Below are 22,688 nucleotides of genomic sequence, written 5' to 3' on the forward strand. Positions count from 1 at the left end.
AGTTAGATTGAGGTTATGCCACCAGCAGTGTTCGAACAAGTGGGAGGGAAATGGTATTGAGATTTATTCAGATTAACACATGTGAACCCAGCAAATAAATGTCAAATCAGACGAAGTGTTATTTTTTTTCGTAATAAATATTTTACGCTTATTTACCAAAATCAAAGTCAAATATGAAGATAAGGTAGAAAGACAGCTTTTGCAATAACACTGCCCTTTTTTGAAGCGGGGCACCACGATTTTCAGTTAGGGTACTGCGGCCAGGTGAGGATAAAGCTGATTAGCCAGGATAAAGAAAATAATAATTAATGTTTTATTAGTATTATAAAAATATAATGAGTATTAACCAAGTTGCATTTAATAGCAATTTCCACTATGGTGTGCTTCTAAATCTCGGAAAATATAGTCGGTTCAAAATGACGAAAACATAATTTTGAATAAACATATATTGCAATTCCCAGCCAGGTAAAAAATAGGAACAGAGAACATTTTCGCATAAAACAATAATTTTTTTTTTTGGCGCACAATACCACATTTCTCAGTTGGAAATATGCGGTCAAGATAGACTAAAATCGATTAGTCTGGAAAAAGAAAATACTTTTTATTTTTTACTTTTGTCCCTACAAGAGTCAATAGAAAACAAGTAACCTTAATAGCCGAGCTCTCGCGCGCGGGAATCGCGCGTAGCGGAGCACCATGGGTAAGAAAATTGAGTTATATATGCATCCAATAAATTTTGGTTCTAAAGCCTGGTTTTCACTAGCGCATAAGAATAAGCATAAGGACATACGCAAGCGTAGAATGGCATATTTGACTCAATTCTCGATTCCAGCTCTCCTAAACCCAATGATAAACAAGATGGCGGACGAAGCGTCCGCCATATTGCTTTTCATACGTTCGGATGAGGCCTGGGTCAAAGCAAGAGAGAATGAGCTAAGAGAGCGAATCCCTGTGCCCCATGATAATTTTTTTAAATTTATCTTAAGTTCGCGCGCGTGCTGCGAAGGTTTTTTTTTGTCTGTTGTTTCCGTGACCCGCGCGGTCTACTTCGACGTAAACGTGACATGTTTCGCCGCCAAACATTTGAAGTTTGACAGCCATTATAGTAATTATTAGTGCCAGGAGCCAATACCCATGGGCTCCTGTTGTTGACATGTCTTTGGTCAGCGCTTTCCCCTGATAATTCGGGAATGAATTTCATTTACAAAGGAATTGCAGTATTGGAGTCAAAATTTCACTTTGAGATTAAAGATTGAGATTTTCTAACGGCTGGTAGCCTCATTTAAAGTAACGAATATTGAATTCTAACACACTGTGAAAACCAGAGGTAAAAGTTATCACGCGCGAAACACGAAACCTTTAATAAGTGGCTGGCTTCAAATGTTTATGCAAATGTACAAGATATTTTTTCTCTTTTTCCAGGAACATTTTTCGTTCAGAAACAGTACCTTTGCTTTTAAGAATTATTCTTGAGAGTTTCAAACTGCATTACTTCTTCCTAACGTCTAATACTTGCGATGAATATTTCGCTGTGCAAACACAAATCAGGTCAGATGCTTCAAGCTGTTTTTATAATACGTAAACAGTCGCTAACCTGGATGCCAGAGAGTTTTGATGCGCGGTTTCCGGTTGCGGTCAATTCTTTATACTGAGCGGTGTGCCCACATTTGTCTAGCGTCCTCACAAAATTCAAATGTTTGGCGGCTAAACGTTCATGTTTGAACCCACTTTTAACCCATTTTCTCGTTTAGTGTCCACGGTTGGATGGAAACCACGGTATCACAGCTCGCGGGTGTGCGTGGATGTCGCCGGAAGAGACAGTTGTGGTTTTTTGCAGTGGGATGTTGGTTTTTTATATATTGATGTAGCGAAGACCTCAATAAGCAGTTTTCGCCGAATCGGAACCTCTTTCTTCGGCAAACTCCCACAAGTCAGGACCGTTTTGATCTTCGTCAGCTACTCTGGCCAGATTATTCCACGTATAAATCCTTTGACTCGTCGACGAAAGTAATATCAAGTTTGCACGTCATATCCCTTGCTGTACGTGATCGGCAGTGAAATCAATTACCCGCCAAGTTTTAATAACCACGCAGTATGACACAGAACCAAGATTTAGATTGAAAATAATTTTCATGGAAAGAGGGTCATGTATGGGGGATTCGCTGTCTTAGATCATTCTCTCTTGGTCAAAGTGATCTATGATTAATGCACGGCCTTGTGCTCGTGCTTGAGCTTATGTCGACCCCATTTTCACTAATCAAAGCTACGACATAAGCATAAGCACAAGCACAAGAAAAACGAACTTGTCCGTTTTTCTTGTGCTTATGCTTATGTCGACCCAGTTTTGACTTGCTTGCACATGTGCTTGTGCTTATGCGCTGGTGAAAACCAGACTTAAGAAAATCGTCCGTCCGGCCGCAGGTACGTGTACCCTTCATGTAAGCTGGGGTGAAATTTTGCATTTCAAGCACCCTCGCCTTTCGACAGTAAATTGCATAGCCACCCGGACTTTTAGAGATAAACAACAACAACAACAACAACAAAGACGATTCTTTCTTTCGACTTAATTTTAATGTCTTCATTGACGTGGAAAACAGAGAAAGAGCTAGAAAAAGAGATAAAAAACAAAAGAGATCAATTTTGTTGGAAGAAAAACATGAAAACTTTATAGCAGTGGTGAGAAAATGAGAAATACCAAGGTGAAAATGGGCGGCAGCGAAAAAAAAAGTGGACAGGAGCACATACAACATTTCCCCCATAAAACGTGTAATTAGGAAGTTTCTAGAAATTTCTCGTTATAGTCGTGCAAAACAATGGCAAAAAAATGTACATAAAAAGTGTGCTGCAGGTGCAAATTTGTTTCTTTGCTAATTACTGATTTTTTTGGCTGTTTTTGTTGCCGTCGCCGCTTTGCATTACACGATTTTATATTTTGTTTGAGTACCTATAGACATTAACGAGAGCTTCGCTTTTAGCCCTGGCTAAATCTATAACATAGAGACGTTAAACGTGCATGAGCTATTTTGAATGCTTCAGTGTAACTTTAATGCTTCGGTGTAACCTTACCAAGAGTGATCAATCTACCTCTTTCATCCTAAATGTAGATTAGGTTTTTGTGCGAAATTGTGTATTGCGGTACAAAATGAAAACGCGAAACGCTCAGCTGAGTCGATCCTCAAGCTATATATTCACTTTCCTCTGTCTTTCCCTCTTACATCTGGTGCAAGTTAAACAAATCGTTAAAGTGAAATAAATTTCTACTCACCAAACGTTGATTAGAAGGAAAACTCTAAGGTTTCCTCGGAGTTTCTTAAGCCAAAATGTGACTCATCGAATACTGAATAGTTACGAAATACTAGGATTTTTATCACTGTGGTAGATGGTTGCATCATCATAATTCACGAGGTTTTCACGTGCGATTCTACTCAGTGAAACAGTCTTTAACTCCGACAACTTATTTCTTCATGTTTTAAAAGCTATTGCTTCTCAAAAGACAAGAGCCTTTTTTAAGGCAGTGGTTACAAAACGAAACAGGTCTTCATACGTCCAAGTTACTATTTATCATTGTGAAAAGCCAATCTGCATGAGATGTACAGTCACACAGCTGGCTCGTAAAAGTGTTGGACTTTGCCCCCTTTCGTCGTTCGTACGTGAGGGAATTCGAGTTATCACACAGTAAACTAGCTGAGTAAACAGAATTATAAAAATAACTCACGCACACAATTTGCACGTGAAGGTGTTGGTCTTTGGCCCTTTTACAATTCGTACGTTAAAAAAAGGCAAATTCTTCACTACAAAATTTTCTCAAACGATTTTAAGAAATCACCTCGGCTTCATTATAACATCTGCAATTAAATTATGTTTCATGCAACGTCAAGGTTGATAACCTAACATTTATTAACAAAATTTTGTGAAACGGTCTTTAACTCCGACAACTTATTTCTTCATGTTTAAAAGCTATTGCTTCCTAAAAGACAAGAGCCTTTTTTAAGGCATTGGTTACTAAATGAAACAGGTCTTCATACGTCCAAGTTACTATTATTATTGTGAAAAGCCAATCTGCATGTGATGTACAGTCACACAGCTGGCACGTGAAAGTGTCGGACTTTGCCCCCTTTCGTCGTTCGTACGTGAGGGAATTCGAGTTATCACACAGTAATCTAGTAAACAGAATTATAAAAATAACTCATGCACACAATTTGCATGTGAAGATGTTACAAAATTTTCTTAACCGATTTTAAGAAATCACCTCGGCTTTACTACAACATCTGCAATTAAATTATGTTTCATGCAAGGTCAAGGTTGATAGCCTAACATTTATTAACTTCCAAGAAAATTATCAAACTGCCGAAATATATTTCTACTTATATCATGATTATTGTGTCAACTAGCTTCCTCCAATTTTATTCCCTAACACCACTTTTTCTACTTAAGTTACGCATCTTTACTAAATAGAAAGAAAAAGGTCGGTTGAACTTTGTAAGCGAGAGAATAATATTTTTAAAGCTTGTTTACAGGATTAACAATACTCGATACAGCTTTCAAAAAACTAAGCTGCCTTTTAAACTTCTAAAACCACATTTTATAGGGCGCATACTTTCGAATAAAAGTCTATATCTAAATATCAATTATTGCTTAATTGGAAGAGATTTGAAAATATATAATCTTTTATACTCTACCCAGTTGTAGCAGGTGAAACAGAACTCACACTGACGTGCGTTGTACCGATAGCCGAATTAGATCAGAAATGCCTCGAAGCAGCATCCACACTTAAATATGAACCCTTAAACAGTTGCATCACTGTTCACAGCGTTTGAATCATGAAGATATTTTATATAATGCTTCCAAACACCTGTACCCGTAATAAAAGACGAAAAAATTGTGAAGGATCAAGATGGCGGTCTCAAAGTGCCCTTGTTCGACCTTTACCAATGCCATGTTTAAATAGATGCCAAGATCTCATTGGTTCCTAAGCATCAACTCATAGTACCTTCAACCTAATTGGCTCTTGCAACAAACATCCCAACATACAAAGCCACAAAGATACAAAGCCACAAAGATACATACGCTCACACCACTGACATATGAGCTATTTTTTCAAAATAGCTCAATAATAGTTATTGCCGTTGCGGGTTTGATAGGTAACATTGTAACGTCATGTGAATTTGATTGAGGATATACAGTACAGAGACACCAAATGCAACGACCGAATGGTTCCAATTAAGTCAGGAGTATCTTATGGGAATTTTGGTCGTCTCGAAAGTTTTTGGAGGCTTTTTCGTCTCACCTGAAACTGTTAGCTACCATGATGGGTCGACTGATCGAAAAATAGAGGACATGGAGTAGTCGTACTTTATATGGAAATTCTCAGGAGACCTTTCTAATAATGATTACAATATGTTGGTAAAAAAAAAATGAGAAAATCGTTGTAAACTCCGAATACCTTATACGAATAGGAACGGCAGTTGTCCAGAATTTTTAGCCTTTCTTGAGCTCAACAAATTTCTAGACAATATTGCTCCTTCGAACAGTTGTTTTACAGAAAAAGTCGTTGGGCGCCCGTAACAGTAGCCTGCGAGGAAGCTCATTGCGAAAAGTCGCGCGCGAGTGGGACACAAAAGAAGATGTGCAAGTGAAGAACAGCCAGCCTTGCTGCGCAACAGTCGCACTCGAAATGGAGTCGAGCTTGCTCGCAGGCTAAACATACAGGTTCGAATTCTCCTGAAAGTTGAAACTGTTCATATGCACTATCTTATAAATTGGGAAAATCTGATGATAACCTGTCGAACGACGGGTATTTGCTTTTTCGAGCCTTAATAAAAGAAAAAAAAATGTTTCTTACTTTATTTATTCATTTATTTATCAGCATAATATTCAGAGCAAATTAAAGGTTTGATTTTAGTCGTTTTCTTTTTAATAAGCGAAGCAGGAAAAGTTATGATAGGAAAAAGAAAGGCGCAAGGAAAGGTTACATGTAATAACATCTGAGGATTATGAGCCCGCAAAACTCATCACCACTGGGCACCGAGGCTATTAGTAGATAGGTATTGTATGGGGACGAAAATTTACCGACACATATATATAGTAAAATTTCGAAAATAAGCCCCGGGGCTTATATTCTTCAAAGGCCCTTTTTGAGGGGCTTATATTCGGAGAGGCTTATCTGCGTATGGAAATTTGCGTTTCAAAATCAATTGGGCTAGCCTTGCTTTGTTTTACTTTGTATTTGAGGGCTATTTCCAAGTACGGGGCCGGGACTTATATTTGGAGGGGCGATTTAACGGAGGGTTTTTGACGATACGACTTTAGGGGGCTTATATTTGGAGGGGCTTTTACATGAAGGGGCTTATTTACGGTATCCTTCAAACGCTTTAGTTGCCTTCATAGACACCCCCATACACGTCGTACCTGCCATGTTTTCACTCAAAACCGCTGGGTACTAAAACTGGTGTCATTTATAGCCTTCCATTCTGGTACGGGAGTAGACTTGACAGGACGGAATTGGCTCTCTTGTTCTTCTTTAGATCAACTATGCTTGCAATAATTTCGTCCGCGATTATCCCGTGTCCACTAGCTTCCCACGGTGGAAGACGTTCCTCCATCATTTACAATCCCGCCGTCCTTTGCGCCTATTTTATTGAGAAACCGTCGTAATCAGTGGCAATTTAGACAGCACAATTTGGAAGCTTATAGGCCGAAGAATTCTACCTTTGCTTCATTTGGTTGTAATTTAGAAGAATCCCGTCCAAAAACTGTTGCATTCCAATAAAAAGTTTACTTAGTACGTTTAAAGCTAAATTCTACATCTTAAGCGTGTGGTACGGTACAAGTTGAAGGGCGCTTTTTGCTAAGTTGCGACAGATATGATTAAAATATTGGACATTGGCCAGTTTTGGGGGTTTTTAAACGACCTCAACTGACTTAAAAGCGGGCTGAAATGCAACTAATGTAGCCCAAAATAGTTTTCCGATGTAGGACAAGATCAAAAAACAAGAGTTTCTGTTCACTCTTGACTGGTTGCACCAATCGATGTCTTTTTCATCAAAAAGCTGACTAAACAAAATAATTGAGCAGAAATTCAAATGAGGGTGATACGCTTGCGAAGTAAAACTTTATGAAATTTTTATCAGCGAGATTGTCTTAGACCACCAGGGGTCGGGGGTTTCGACCTGTATTACGCAAATTACTTTGCATAATATACAGGTAGTTTTAGTTTTCAAACAAAAGTCTTGGAATACAAACTATAAACAAACTAATCTCGCACCTGTCGTTTATAATTACTGGCGCAAGATCCTTAAAGTAAGCACTACTAAAATCAGTGAACTCCAATGGAACTTCTCTTGCCGGCGAAAGGAAAATGAATTATAAACACAGCTTATTCTAAATTGCATTTTGCTGGTAGCATAATCTCGATACAATTTTTTTCTCGGCCATTTATAGCCTCCCAGGGAGAAAGTGAAAGAAAAACTCAGTGGAAAACAAAAGCGAACGTTTCAAATCCAGCAAGTATGAGACAGAGAGTAAAAGAGAAAAGTTTTCCTGTTTCAAAGAAGAGGTTGATAACTCTGATAAAAATGCCAGCAATGGAAAAAAGATTACAGACACCAAAGAATCTTCGTGTCAAACAGAATTTGACGAAATATTGCGGCGACAAATGGAGGAATTTGAAGACGAACTGGAACAAGTGAGAGAGACAATGGAGAAAGAATTTGCTGAAGAGAAAGAAGACTTTGAAAAGAGAGTGAGGAATGAGTATAATGAGATCATTAAAGCTAAAGACGAGCTTATTAGAGTTCTTACAGAGGAAAAAGACTTCTTTCGGAACGAACTTTGTGATCTGAGGAGATCATTCGACCTTTTCACTAGACACGTTCATCGCGATGCATTCCATCTCCTGGGCTTGCGAAACGAGAACGAAATCCCTGACACCATTACAAAGTCAACAGCGAATGGAACTGCAAGCAGTTGCTGTAACAACGTCTTTAATATAGCGGACAACAGGGAACTTTTGACTCTCCTGCGGAAACAAGAAGAAATCTTGTTAGGATCGTTTGAGAGAGAAAAAGCTGCGATGTCAGAAAGGTTTCAGCAGGACAAAGCCTCCTTGCGCAAAGTCGTGGAAGACGAATGTGAATTGAAGTACTCTTTTGAGCGAGCTTATCTGCTGCAGAGCATTGAAGTCCTCAAAGAAGGTCTTGATAGTTTGAGAATTCAAAAACATGAACTTGCGAAAATTTTCGCAGGGGAAAAGAATGCCATGGAGCTCAGCTTTAAACGAAAGGAAGATGAACTGCGGCGGCAATTGAAACTAGAACTTCAGCGGAAAATGATTCTTGCTCAAAAACAATGGGCCCGCACTAAAATTTAACAAGACCAAAGGTTAGTTCTTTAATGAATTCATATACATGTTCTGGACTCTAATTCGCTGAGAGCAATGCAGTTTTTAGTTAACAGAGCAAAACACGAGGAAGTATAATGCAAAGGAAGGAAATAAAATGAAAATAATAATAGTAATAAATTATCACTGTTAACTCGTTTAAGTAAAAGGAATTACTACAACTCCTTTTTCGAACTAAATCTTAATAATATGAAGGCAACCTGGGAAGGGATTAATAACCTAATATCTACCTCCAAGAAGAAAATAAACCAAATTTCTGTTATTAAAAAACCTGATGGTAGTCTCTCAACTGACCCTAGTGAAATCTCAAATGTGCTTAATAAGCATTTTGCTAGTGTTGGACATAACCTTGCTTCCAAACTACCACCTTCTAAGCACTCATTTAATGAATATCTCACTAACAACCGTTTGCCAAACTCTTTTAACTTTGAATCCATTTTTCCCAATGATGTCAGTGCCCAAATTCAGGCCTTGCCCCTCTACAAGTCTTATGGCATGTTCTCTTGTCCTGTTAAAATCCTAAAAGGCTGCAAACACATTATTGGCCAGCCACTTGCTAACATTTACAATTTATCTGTCCTCCAAGGTAAACATCCCAGCAAACTAAAACTTGCCAAGATTGTGCCAGTTTATAAAGATGATGATGAGTCCTGCGCAAGCAATTACAGGCCTATTTCTCTTTTGTCTATATTCCATAGAATATTTGAAAAACTAATGTATCAGAGACTCAGTAAATTTATCATTAAGCACAATATATTGATTAACTCCCAATATGGCTTTAGGAGTGGTCATAATACTCAACATGCAATTCTGGATATTGTTAATACAATTCAGAGTAATATGAATAGTGGTAAATTCACCTGTGGACTCTTTATAGATCTGAAAAAAGCCTTTGATACTGTTGATCACTATATTCTTCTTCAACAACTTGATTTTTATGGCATCAGAGGTATTGTTAATGATTGGTTCCGATCTTACCTAACCTATAGGAAAGAAACCACTTCAAATGGCTCTTATATTTCCAACAGTGAAACAACCTTGTATGGAGTTCCACAGGACTCTGTGCTGGGCCCACTTTTATTCTTATTGTATGTGAATGACATTGCAAATTCTTCAAAGCATCTTTCGTTTTATTTATTTGCTGATGATACAAGCATTATTTATGCAAACAAGAACCTCCATAATCTTGAACAGATAGTTAATTCTGAACTAAGTAACGTCAGTGACTGGCTTTTAGCCAATAAGCTAACCCTTAATTTCAAAAAGTCTAATTACGTGCTTTTCCGTCCTCCCTCAGAAATGTTTAACATATAATCCCTCCATCAAAGCTTATGATCCAGCTATAAATGCATTGAATACCTTAGAAAAGAAAGATTTTGTCAAATACCTTGGTGTTCTGATTGATTATGAACTTTCCTGGAAAAAGCATATTAATCTAATCTGTTTAAAAATAAGTAGAATCGTGGGAATTCTAGCAAAGCTTAGACATAGTATTCCATTACGTCCCCTCTAAAATATCTATCAAGCCCTTATCAACCCCTATCTTTATTATGGCATCTGTGCTTGGGGCTCTGCACCTAAAACGTATTTAAATAAGATACTCTTAATTCAAAAACGAGCCCTACGCCTGATTTACTTTACGGATTATAAGCAACATGCTGTACCATTTTTCTTAAAATCAAAAGTCTTTCCCCTATCCTTTATTTACTTTGATTGTCTTTGTAGTATCATGTGGGACGTTGCTAACAATTCTGCACCTGAAAATATCAAGAGAGCCTTTACTAGGATTTCTGAGGTGCACTCATATCCTACCCGATCTTCTCTCAATGATGATTTCTATACCGAACACTCAAGGCTTGAAAAAATGCGTAGTTCTTTTCTAAGAGTTGGACCAAAAATTTGAAATTCTTTACCCTCAGATATGAGAAACTTACCAAAATCTACCTTTCGGAAAAAGATAAGGAATAAGCTCTTTGAAATTTTATCTAAATCTGATGACTATCTTGAAATCACTGAAATCATGCATCAACTTAAATTTAACTAGCTCACGAACACAGCTAAATTTATATTCTCTGTGTAAATCATAATGCAATTAAATTAGCTTAATACATACTATAGTTTTTATTTTGCGACAGCTGGTACTGTTTGTAAAATAGTTCTTTTTTTCTTTTCTTTCTTTAAATTTGTGTGTCTCTTCCCCCGCCTCGATTAGGCTCTCCTATACGCGGGTGGAAACTATCGTGTAATTGTAAATTGAAAGTGAATTGAATAAAGTTGAAGTTGAAGTTGAAGTTGAATAACTCGAGGAATGTAGAACTAAAGGTTGGCTAATAAACAGTAAAAGAAAGACTTAAGAACCACTTCAAGGTCAAGCGTGACACTTGGATGTGTTTTGGCGACGAATTGTGATCCAGTAAATTTTTTTCGTTTATATTATCTCACCGCATGTAAGGGAATCCTGGACAGTCTTGGATTCTGGATTCCATGACGTGGATTCCTGATTCCAGATACCAGGTTTCAGTCTCTGTCAGTGGAGCTTGGCCCAGGAGTCCGGATTCGACAAGCAAAAATTTCCCGGATTCAGGATTCGTTAAGGAAAAATTCCCCGGATTCTAGAATGAGGATTCCCTCAAATTAGGCGCATTATTAAAGGGTCACGTCATACGACTTTTCTCGGTTGATTTGTTGTAACACTCAATTATTATTGCCTTGACAGCCTTTTGTATATTCTCTTTGATTTAAACGTAATAATTTGAAATATAATTTCATTACCTACAAAACTGTAGGAAGTTTTTTTCCTTAATGACTGACTATCGTGTTTATATAACAATTATTCACCGAAGTGGAGGTGGCTAGTCCTGGCTATTTACCGAACTGCCAAGCAGTGAGGTAAATATCCACGACTAGCCACCGACACTGAGGTGAATAATTGTTTTAGTATATACTAAAACAGTGAGATAATTGAGCACAAAAATGACGATTTTTAACTCAAACACTGTTGCCAACGATTACAATTTTGGCGCGTAATGACCGGGCGGCCGCGGCCGTCGCTTTTTCTTGCCGACAATTAAAACTTTTGAAGGCATTTGTTTAGCTCTTGCGGGAAAATTTCTTCAAAAGGAGTTGTGAATTCTTTTTGTATTTAAAATCATTCTATAAAAAAAGATTATTAAATTTAGTTTTGAGCTTATTTATGAACAACTCAACTAAATAAATTAACGCAAGACTTAAACTTAATTTGCATTTGTAAACAAAAAAACTTTTTCACCGGTTTTATCGATAAATTCGTGTCAAAAAGTCAAAGTTTTACCTATTAAAACTTCCAATCCGAACTTCGTCACCTTCTTCGTGTATTTCGGAAACAGCTTGCTTGATTAGTTGTGAAATTTCTTTGTTTGCTTACGGCAGCAAACCGGGAAGGCATTTTGCTCGCAACTTACGCGAGTTTGGCGTCGCTCGCTCGGAGGAACTGGAGGTGAATCAGTGAATAGTGCAGGATATTCACTGATTGAGTAGCCAATCAGAGCGCGCGAAAAACGCTATCCACTGTTTTAGTATATACTAAACAAATTTAAATGTTTAAATGTAATATTCTACAAAGCACTAGCCACATGTAGCCACATGAAAAGCTGTAAGTTCGTTACCCTCCCCGTACCATACAAAAGTCTGTACAATTTTGTGTAGACTTTGTGGAGCAATATTGTCGCTTTCCTTGGACTTATCACCCTCAAAATTGATACGTTACCTTATTTTAAGGCCCCTTTCCAGGCAGCGCCGATGGATATTCGTTTACTGCTTTTTCAAGCTCTTTATTAGAGAGATTAAGCATTGCGTTTACGGCAAACGGCAAACATGGGATTCTAGCTTGCGAGCAAGCTCTCCTATTTGGGCGAGCGAAGTTTACGATATCCCCAAAATGGAGAGCTTGCTCGCAGGCTACCCTCTCTAATAAGCCCCTCCTTTTAAGGGGAAGAAAGTGAATACCTCCCCCTCTTTTTTAAACCCCCCTCCCCCTATTATTATTCACTAATAAATGATAAATCAATCACAACTGTAGCTATCCAGCTACATAGCGTAAATACAGCCTAAAACATAGCATGAGGCTTATCACAAGCAGAAGAAGGGTTACCCCAATCCTACGCCTCAAGCGTAACTACGATTTCTTTCTGTTTCTTATCCGATGCTATGCCGACGTCACTTTCTTTGACTTCTTTAACAACTTTCTTTCCAAAGGCAAGGAAAATGTTCCTGGAGAACTTGAGAAGTTCCCGCTCTTGGTGGAGTATTATAAACGGGTTTTAAATGTGCACGAAATAATGGAGTGGGTAAAGAAACGCCCTGTAACTGAATTCTAAGCTTGTGGTTGCCATTGTAGCAACTGTTAAGCGAGAGAAAGGCCCAAAGCAGAGATTTAATTTTAAGGCTGGTTTTACACTAGCGACGGAGTCTAATTCAGATTCGTAATCAGAAGAGTAGAACTTTACGATGTAGCGAAAACAGCGTCTTGATTCCGCTTACGACTCCGTCGTTACGATTAAGCGAAAACTGGGTCGTCGGAGACGCAAGTAGAAGCGGAAGAATAAACCAATCACAAAGCGTTGGAAAGTGAATCGTGATTGGTTTATCCTTCCGCTTCTCTTTCCGATTCCAACAATCTGGTTTTCACTTGATCATAAGCGGAACGTAAGCGGCGGAGTCGGAAGAAAATGGAAACGTTCTGATTCTTCTGACTCCGATTCCGTCGTGCTCATCATTTTTTATATTCACTAGGTCATAAGCGTTCTTATGACTCCGCTTATCACTGCGACTCCGACTCGCCGTAGTTGCCGTAGCTGAACAACTCCATGCGTCACCGTTGTTTTTTAGGTGCAAGGGAATAAAGAAAACTTTAAAAGGTTTGTTTTTGTATTGATCTTATGTGTCCAATGTGCCGATATACGGGGCCTCTGGTGGCATTCCAGAGAAACGTGAGTAAGGGTGTGTCAAAAATCTATGAAGTAGCCAATATAAAAGCTAGGAATGCTACCATTCCCTTTGTCTCTTCACTTCCTTTCTTCCTCCTCGCTCTTTCTATTTTTCCTCTCCTTTTCCTTCGCTGGTGTGATTTTCCAGCTTATCGGGCGCAAAAAACCTGCCTTTTGGCCCTTTTTACTACAAGTTTCGTTAGGTTCGTTTTCAAAAACTCGGTTAGATGTATTATCTGTATAAAAGATGCTTTCCACACCCAAACATCTTAAGCTAAACTGCGGCCAATTAACAACTCATGCAGATTCAAGGGTGTTTTTTTTTTTATCTAAAGGTTCTTTTCACTATTGTGCCTGTAAATTAGGATTGATTGATATGATACTTGCGAAATTTTTTTTCTCTTTTCAAGGCATAAAAACATCTTTAGAGACTTTGTTGCTGTTAAACATCGCTATATTCTTGGAACGTGGTATGCCTGCCTATAACTTTTCTTTGCAAGATAATTAATCAGTCTGATTTATGCTCGAGTTATAACGCCTGACCAAAAAGTATCATGCACTTGCGGTACTTGCTTATGATTGGCTAGAACCAATCAGAGAAAGCTTTAGAACCAATTATCCGTAGGAAAGACGTTTTTCAAAGTTAACAAAATTCTGAATGGTTTGCTTGTCGTATAGTATGTGAGCTTTAAAACATTTTATGGGATATTCATGATTTTTAACATTTTGGAAAAAAAAAATTGGTGGAAGTTCAAATGAACTTTTTTAAAGTGTCTTAAAAGACTAGTCGTTATTATTTTTACTCATGACCTAGCCTGCGAGATTAGACGCCTTTGTCAGCTCTTGTGTGTCTCACCCGCCGAGAAAATATCGTCTGCGATCCCGAGCTGGGAAACGACTTCCGTGACGTCAGCATTTTTCAACCAATCAGCTCTCATTACTATGAAACCAACACGCATGGGGATATAGGGTGCAATGGTCTGCAATGGCAGACAGTGAAAATGAGCAAATTTTCAAATTAGCAGGAATGATGTATTATGTACATCCCAAAGCTGTAGGAACCATGGACTTTCTTGGAAATAAAGAAGGAATTCAAATACCCATTAAAAGTAAGCATTCATCTCTTGAAGCTCTTAAGGGGTACTTAAAAAGCATCACTGAAGCTTATTGAGAACTCTGGTTTGAAAGCTTAGTCCGTAAAGCGTTGTCTAGGATCCTCGATTAAAATAAAACTCTGTCGGTTAGAGAAGTCTACCGCAGAAGGGAGCAAAGCTTATTCAATAAAAAACGATCACAACGACAACTCTGCAGACAGTGGCATTATGAACAGGTCCAGCCATGCACTGTCCTTTTACTTCGGAAATTTCCGTGAAACGTAAACACATAATCTCAATCACTGTGATGCTTTATTTCTACTTTTTGATGTCCGCGATAACGTGCGTAGGACCCGCCCCCTCCCCCCCGCCCCTCCCTTTACCCATCTCACGGAATTAACGCAAGAAAAATCCGCTCGAAAAAAGGAAAATGTTCTCAAGTGTTCTCGTTGAGACTTGTCACAAGCGAATTTTTAACCCTTCCAAGCTTTAATCCACTTGTTGATTATGTCCTGTGCGCCGTAGTGGCTTAGGAGGCGTTGGTGTATCAAAAGCTTTAGCAAAGTCAAGCAAAATAATATCGCTGTGCTTGCCATGATCAAGGTTTTTAGCAAGATCTTCCAGGGTGATGCGCAGTTGGTGATGCCGCAGCTCTTGATTTCACCCATAATGCAATTTTTTCTCTGTCCTTCAATTAATTGAAGGCTTCTGACAACACTTCTTTTCGATGACAAAATGCTTTATGAAACTTTTTTGACACTTGGTCTTTTCAAACTGTTGTTTTGCCGAACCTGCGATCAGGAAGTCCTTTTTCTCTTTTGTTTGGGAGTCTACCGAACTGTGACACTGAGGCCGGCAGTTAGAGACTTTACCGGAAGTGATGAACAGCGATTTGGTTTTCGCGCCCACATTTCAATCAACAATCAATTAGTTATTTCTAGTTCATTTTCTTAATATTTGCTAATTAGAAGTCTTTCTCTACAAAGGAACTTACCATTGGCAAAGAAATTACTTAGCTTTTTTGCAAATGACTAAATCCCTGCTTCATGTCAAACAAATATCTCTTTCTAGCCTTATATCAAAAGTTAAGACAAAAAGAATAATCACAAGTTGATCATGAAAAACTGTTAGGCTATTAAAACAAGTTTTAAAACAGCAGAAACCAGTTACATTAATATGCTCTAACGTCAGAGAATTAAGACGTGTTTTACTACCAAAAGAAAAAAATTTAAGTGAACCTGTACACTCTCAGAATGACCTCTGGTTACTCATACGCGCTTGCGAGATGAAACCGTCGAAACTCGAAAGCATGAATCAGCGAGCGGGTTTGACTAATTACTACAAGTCGACCTCTCATAAGTTACGAGTACTTTATTTGAAGTCATTTTTGATCCTAAATAAATTTCTATTGTTTCGAGAATTTTTAAAAAGGCTTTAGATCTTTGAGGAAACAGATGTCATGACGTCAAAGCAAAAACTGACGTTACACACTTGATAAAAGTGGACCATTGCGGTGTTCTCTTCTTCAAAAACATTGATTTTGACTCTGACATGGCGCGCTCGAAATATCTTTTAATTTTGTCAGGAACCTGTGTTGCAAGGAAAAAACAGATTACGCCAGTTGTATCAGTCAAAAGTATTTGATGGGCGACGGAAAACACACTGAAAACAAAGAAATATATCCGTCCTTTAAAAAAGTGGAGATTTGGGTTTATGAAAAGACAACGAAATCTGTCATTAATAACGTCACAGCCTACTAGACTGACTCGATTACACCCGATTTCAGATTAAGAAAAGGTTATCGCTTTGTGATTCGATGCCCGGGGGGGGGGGGGGGACTCCGCATATGAAAGGGGTGGGGATGCTCAACGGAAATTTTGAATTAAACCCCTAAAGGAGACCGATCTGGGCGTGGCCCAAGCTTTTGTTGACCTCTAAAAGAGACCATGATAAAACACAGACAAACGAGAAAACTTGGATTATATGAATGGAGTAAATAAAACGAATTAAAAATATACATATCAAATACATATTTATTTGTTTTGTTTTTTTTTCGCGTGCAACCCTAAACAAGACCTTCACGGCTAAATATGATGGCGTTTTGCCCAGAACACCCTAAATGAGACAAATATCCGAAATTTACACCCCTAAGCGAGACGACGAGCATCCCCACCCCTTTTCATATGCGAAGTCCCCCCCTCCGGGGATTCGATGTCACCGTAGGTTGTAAACATTCTCAAAACAAAGGTGTTTGTTACTGCGCGATTCTTCACCGACAGTAATATTTTATAAGGCTCATCGCGTACCAACGGCGCTGTTCAAATTAGCCTAAAAAAGCTTTTTCGTTCGGGCAAATTATCGATTAATTTCGGTTCTGATCGCCAGCTGTTTCAGAAGCAAGGACTTCTTATGGTCAAAACCAATGAGATTTGCTAGATAGCGTCAAGGCTTTTAATCTACATGCATATGTATATTCCATGATATTCGGTTTTCAAGATCTTGTTTTAGTCCAAAACCCGGTGAAGCGATAGTGTATTTTTATCGCTGAGTACACTCCATTAATTCCTTGAAGTCAGCTTCCTGTGACGTGCTGTGAAGCATGAAATGAAATGTTAACTTTCCAAGACTTAATCATTAATTTCAGCCAAAAAATCTCTTGACGCACGCAGAATGTCTGCGGGGGAGGGGGAGGCTAACCCATTAACTGAAAACGCGGTCAGCAAACTGCGCACGCATTGGTCTTGGGTTATTATCACGCCAAATAAAATGACTCGACCAAGGGTCATCGCTCGGCAGGAAATTGTATGCTGTGATGTGCTTTGATCTCGCCAACAACGCACTCTTGGGTTAATAAAATCAAGACCATGGAAAGCGACTGTTCACGAAATTTGGAGGAAAATCTAACTATGATCGATGGATCTGATATACAAAGAAGGTTTCTTCAGGAGAAGGCGGAAATTGTTCGAGGATTTCTGCAAGAGAGAGAGATTGTTGATCGCGCCCACGAAGACGAGAAAAATGATATGCGTTTAGCTTTTGAAGTGGAGAAGGAAAGCATGAGAAAAGCCTTTGAATGTGAGAAAGAAGAAATGCGACAGAATTTCTTAAAAGAGAAAGACAACATCCGCTTGGAATTTCAGGAATCGAGACATGTTTTCAAGCTGTCTTTCGAAGACGAGAAATCTGCGTTGATAAAATCATGGGATCGTGAGAAACAGACTCTCCTTGACAATTACATCAAAGAGAAGAAGGAATTAAGAGCGCAATTTGAGCGACTTTTAAGGGAGAAAGAGGAAGGATTTAAAGCCGAAAAGGCTGAAATGGAAGCGAAGATTCGCAAAGAGCTTGAGGGAATCGAGGAAGTAAAAAATGAGCTGAGGCGGACATTGTCGCTGGGCTTGGGCGATCTGGAGAATGTTTACTTCGAGGAGAACGCGTATCTCGAGACCCTCTATAATCACGAGCAAGGCCTACTCTGGGACCTTAACTCGCCTTAACTCGCCGTAACTCGCAACTTGAGATTACGTTCAAATTTCCTTATCTCGCCTTAACTCGCCTAAACTTGCATTATCTCGCACAAACTCGCCCAATCTCGCCACTGCCAAGTGGATACCAATTTTAATATCTCATCCTACTCTCAGTGTAATTTCACAATTACTCCATAAAGGGAAGACGCCAAAGAATACAAATTTCAAAAGTTTAAAAAATAGTGATTTTTAAGGAAAACAGGGTTTTTACCTTTAAAAAAATATGTACTTGACCAATCCCATCCTTCTGGAATTTCCAATAGCCTCTGTGGTAAGGGTATTTCACCACTAAAGATTCGATGAGGTTTTTCTTACTTAACATTGTCATGCCTTGGAGTCACAACTGGACTGTCAATGGAACTACCAGGAACAGCCTGAACATGCACTAACTCGTTGCCTAAGAAAAGGCTTCAATGCTAAGCATGGCAGAAATTCCAGAGGCATGGGGTCACAGGGTCTAACAAATCCCACATTCACTGTTTGTGTTTTGGTCCACAAAGTAAGTGACATTAACTAAAAGCACAAACAGTGAATCCACGAAAACGTTTTCAAAAAAATAAAAAATAATAGTTTAAGTTTTAGTCTTACACTTCTACGCAAGACAAAGAACACTCTAAATTCAAGATTGCTTTGAATCTCTCAATTGAAGAAAAAATATTCTTCTATGATTTGTTTCTAATTTTTGGCTTAAAATAAGAAATCTTGAATTTAGAGTGAAATACAAAAACATAATACCAGAATATCAAATTTTTAGTTTTAAGCTGGTTAATGATTTACAAAAAAAGTTTACTTGTAAGATCTTGTAATGGAAAGTTTAATTACTTTGCAAATATAATGCATGCAAGCTGTTTATGACATATGAAGAGTAGTAGCATACGTATCATCTTATAATCTGATGAAGCTTAATGAGGATTCCAGCTGACAATCATCAATGAAAGGCTAGGATGTAGCCAGAATCGAGAATCCTTTAAATAGTCCACATACTGATTGCAGTCCATATTTCTTATAAATAATTCTTATAAATATTTACCTCGTACTAGAAGATCTGTACATTGGTTCAACGTGACATCCTGTATGGCCTACATTGTAGTCAGACTGGCAACCATAACCCAGGCATGATTCAGAAGACTTGTTACATTTAGCCCTTAACTGAATAAAGGATTGCTAAAGGTACAATATTTTGCATTGACAGCCAACTTCATTCGCCATCTTTGAAATTACCCAGAAGATACTGGTAACTCGTGTCTTCCCAGGGCCCTCTCGCTCAGCCTATTGTCCTCGATATGCGTTCTGGGTAATTTTCAAGATGGACGGGAAAACTTCTTAAGAAAAGGAGGAGAACTAGTGCAAAACTTTTGATGTTAAATCGAGAAGTTTCAAAATGTATCACATGCAGGTAAGCTAAGCTAAAGCCTTTTACCTTTGCAACGTTAACTCTTTAAAAGCCTTGTTGATCCCAGTCCACTGGCAAGTTTTAGGTTGGAATCTTCAATGTGGCGTACGTGACATGAAAACACGCACAAAACGCCTGAGCCGGTGATCATTTTGTAAAAATGCGAAGCAGGAAAGATCAGGGGTGACAGCTCTTAAGAGTTTGGAAGACAAAGCCGATAGTAGAGAGTGTTTTCTTGTCAATCAAGTTAATTAAGGTATAGTTCTCTGCACAACTATGAACACTTTCTGACATTTTGTAAAAAACAAGTAAGCCTGAACAGAAAATATGGTCATTTATTTTTTGCTGTTTTGCTATGCTAAGAATCCTCAAGAGTTTACTATCAAGTTAGCTTGATCCTCCTTTCTTTTGTAGAAATCAAGGTGTCTCTCACAGGATTGTCCAAGTTTAAGGAGGGAGTTTCTAAAATATGGGAACTGCTGTCTTTGCGAAAAGGCATCAGCCTTCATTTGCAAGACTTGATTAGAATAGATTATCCGAGGAAACGAAAAGGCAATCATTTCTGGCAGTGAAAACAAAAAAACTGAGCTGGACTCCAAGGGAAACCATCAGTGAAGTGGAGAGAATGGATCAAATGGAAGACTTAAAGATAAGTCGTAATTTTCAAGGAGAAAGAAATTTCATTTCATTTCAGTAAAATTGATTGTGGCGTAAAAATTTCCTCAGCTGAGTTGTAATTCGTCAGCTTCCCCGGATTTTTATACTAGTTCTTTGAAGAACATTGACAAAGACTGCAAAAACTTTTTTTTTTTCAATTCTGGAGTTAGTGATAACAATTGATGACATGTCATGTGATACCTATTATGCTCACCTGCCTATTAAAAAATATTGTTATTGATTTAAAAAAATAAATAAAATAAAATAAAATATCCTACCTGTGCTTATACTAAAGCTACATTTTTTTTTATCAATTCATGATTGTTTTGTTTTCATTTTTTTTCCTCACTACTGGTAATTTATTACTCTGCCAAATAATTATATAGCTTAAATAAATAATATATGATGATGATGACACTGATTATTATTATGATACAGCCACCAAATGGTCTAGTTTGGAGTCTAACTGCTATATAATTAATAAATAACAGGACTCCATATCACTAGCATATCCATACTTAAGCTTGTCCAATTAGGAAAATATTTCAGTTAATAAATTTTATATTAACAAGATTTGGCTTCATTCAACTTTGGAGCTCATCTGAAATTTTTGGTTTAATTTTTTCGTAATTGGACAACATGGAGCCTACTATATATATAAGACATACAAAGATTCCAAGGCATCTTTATATGTATGTTACTAAAGCATATTATAAGTTTTAAGCCTTATAACCTCAACATAAGATGGATCATTTTCCCTTAACTCGCCTTAACTCGCACAAACTCGCAACTGATAGACGAGCTCAATTTTTCCTTATCTCGCCTTAACTCGCCTAAACTCGCATTAGCTCGCACAATCTCGCGGCGAGTTAAGGTCCCAGAGTAGGCCTCTTGATATGCACTTTAAAAGTATATTAGATGCCGAAATGAGCCTGGATAAAGAGGAGCTGTTGAAATCGCTCAAACAAGAGAAGACAAAAATGCATTCTCACTACGGCAATAAGCCCAAGTTAGTAGAGCAGCAGTTCACGTTGTAAATCGTTGACATGGAACAGAGGTTCAAACAGCAAAAGAATGAGTTGATGGACATTTTTAGGAGGGAAAAGTCGGACATGGAAGAGGGTTTTATTAAAGAAAAGGAGGCATCAGACGTAAACTCGAGGCGGAATTTTGCAGAATTCTTCAGCAACAGAGGTTGAATTTCGAGTCGGAAATACAAGGTTACGAGCACGACGTCTCTGTTTTGAGATATCAAAAAGAACAGCTGGAAAAGTGCTTTTCCTTAGAAATGTAAACATTGAAGTTAAAATTCGACCACGTGAAGCTCGAAATTGAGAACAGGTTTAAAAGCGATAAGAAGGACCTTAAGAGGGTCGAAGAGGGTTTTGAAAGGGCAATAAGAGAGAAAGCTGAGTGGGGATAAACTCCGGCTTGAAGATCTAGATCAGTTTCGCCTTGGAAGAAGAGCAAGCACCGACCAATTGGACTCTAATGATTCGGCGCTCAGCACAAGTTCTATTTATTCCGATTAATCTTTACAGAACATGCTGATGAAATGCCAGGAAAACTGAACAGGTTAACTTCTCAAGTACCATAAAACAAATAGATTTGTGTTGCCTGTTCTTGGTAATAGCCAAAAAGCTTCTCACTAAACCTAACAGTCAATCGGCTTGTTCAGGGAGAAGCTCCTTATTAAGCGACTATTTGGGAAAGACCGAGTATATTAGTCGCGCGAGTATATACCGGAAATCGACAGAGGCATGTTTACCGTATCAACCACTATAATGTTGAGTCACTCAAATACAAATACAAATGTACAGGTTTTTAATTTATTTTATTTGTTTTTTAAGTTTTGCTATTCAGTTTCTCACTAATAGTTTTTTTCCGCTCGCAAATGACATTAAGCGCCTTACCTTGCCAAATGAGACTGAAACAAGAAATAAATAAAATAAATTACAATAGAAACTAGAAAAAGCCACCGTAAAATTAGATAATATTTTATATAATCATTATTCTAATGCATTAGTAAAATTTTGCTTTTTCATTTGCTGTATGATCCTAGAAACACTGGCATACGGAAGCGTGAAGAGAATATCTCGCGCTGTATTAAAACAAATGAAGAATTATTCCAGCTGTTATATTATCAGCACGAGTGACATTAACAATTGATGATTTTCGTATGGAATATAACTCAGACTCTCAAACTAGCCGCAAAATAACAGGAGATTGGCTGAATAGAAGTGACGACTGATTTCAGATGGTAAAAATAAAACATAGTTGCCAGGGATGTAACTTTATACCTTTTTGCAGAAGATCTTAAATAAACTGTATACTGTGAATATGTATTAAGGGATTAAATATATATTCAGGGAATTTAATTTTATTGCCGATGTTAGTAAATGCTACTAATTTAGAATATACGTGCACTGCATTGAATTAAAATTTTGGTCGAGGTGATTTATGATACCCACCTCGTTTAATGCAAGCCGGTCACACTCTTCAGGTAGAAACTTCATCTTTTTATGAGGTGGACAAATTCATTTATTTTCTTACCCACGAATCGGATCAGAATCAACCACGACGTTAGTAACCAAATTAAAGCTACAAATACAAGGCGAAAGCAACAAACTTTTCAACCAACTGAAACAAAGAAAT

At 38.0% G+C, this 22,688-nt stretch overlaps 1 protein-coding gene and 1 pseudogene across 1 annotated transcript; both read left to right on the top strand.

Annotated features, from left to right (window-relative positions):
• Window positions 1-15: 15 nt before the first annotated feature.
• On the top strand, window positions 16-8,368 carry LOC140938023 (uncharacterized). Its single transcript, XM_073387572.1, has 2 exons — window positions 16-53; window positions 7,504-8,368. The coding sequence occupies exons 1-2, from the start codon at window positions 16-18 to the stop codon at window positions 8,366-8,368; spliced, it is 903 nt and encodes a 300-aa protein (XP_073243673.1).
• An 8,875-nt stretch (window positions 8,369-17,243) lies between these two features.
• LOC140939028 (uncharacterized) lies at window positions 17,244-21,565 on the top strand (annotated as a pseudogene).
• Window positions 21,566-22,688: the final 1,123 nt, after the last annotated feature.

Source organism: Porites lutea, chromosome 5 (genome assembly GCF_958299795.1).
Source record: "Porites lutea chromosome 5, jaPorLute2.1, whole genome shotgun sequence".
Taxonomy (NCBI): domain Eukaryota; kingdom Metazoa; phylum Cnidaria; class Anthozoa; order Scleractinia; family Poritidae; genus Porites; species Porites lutea.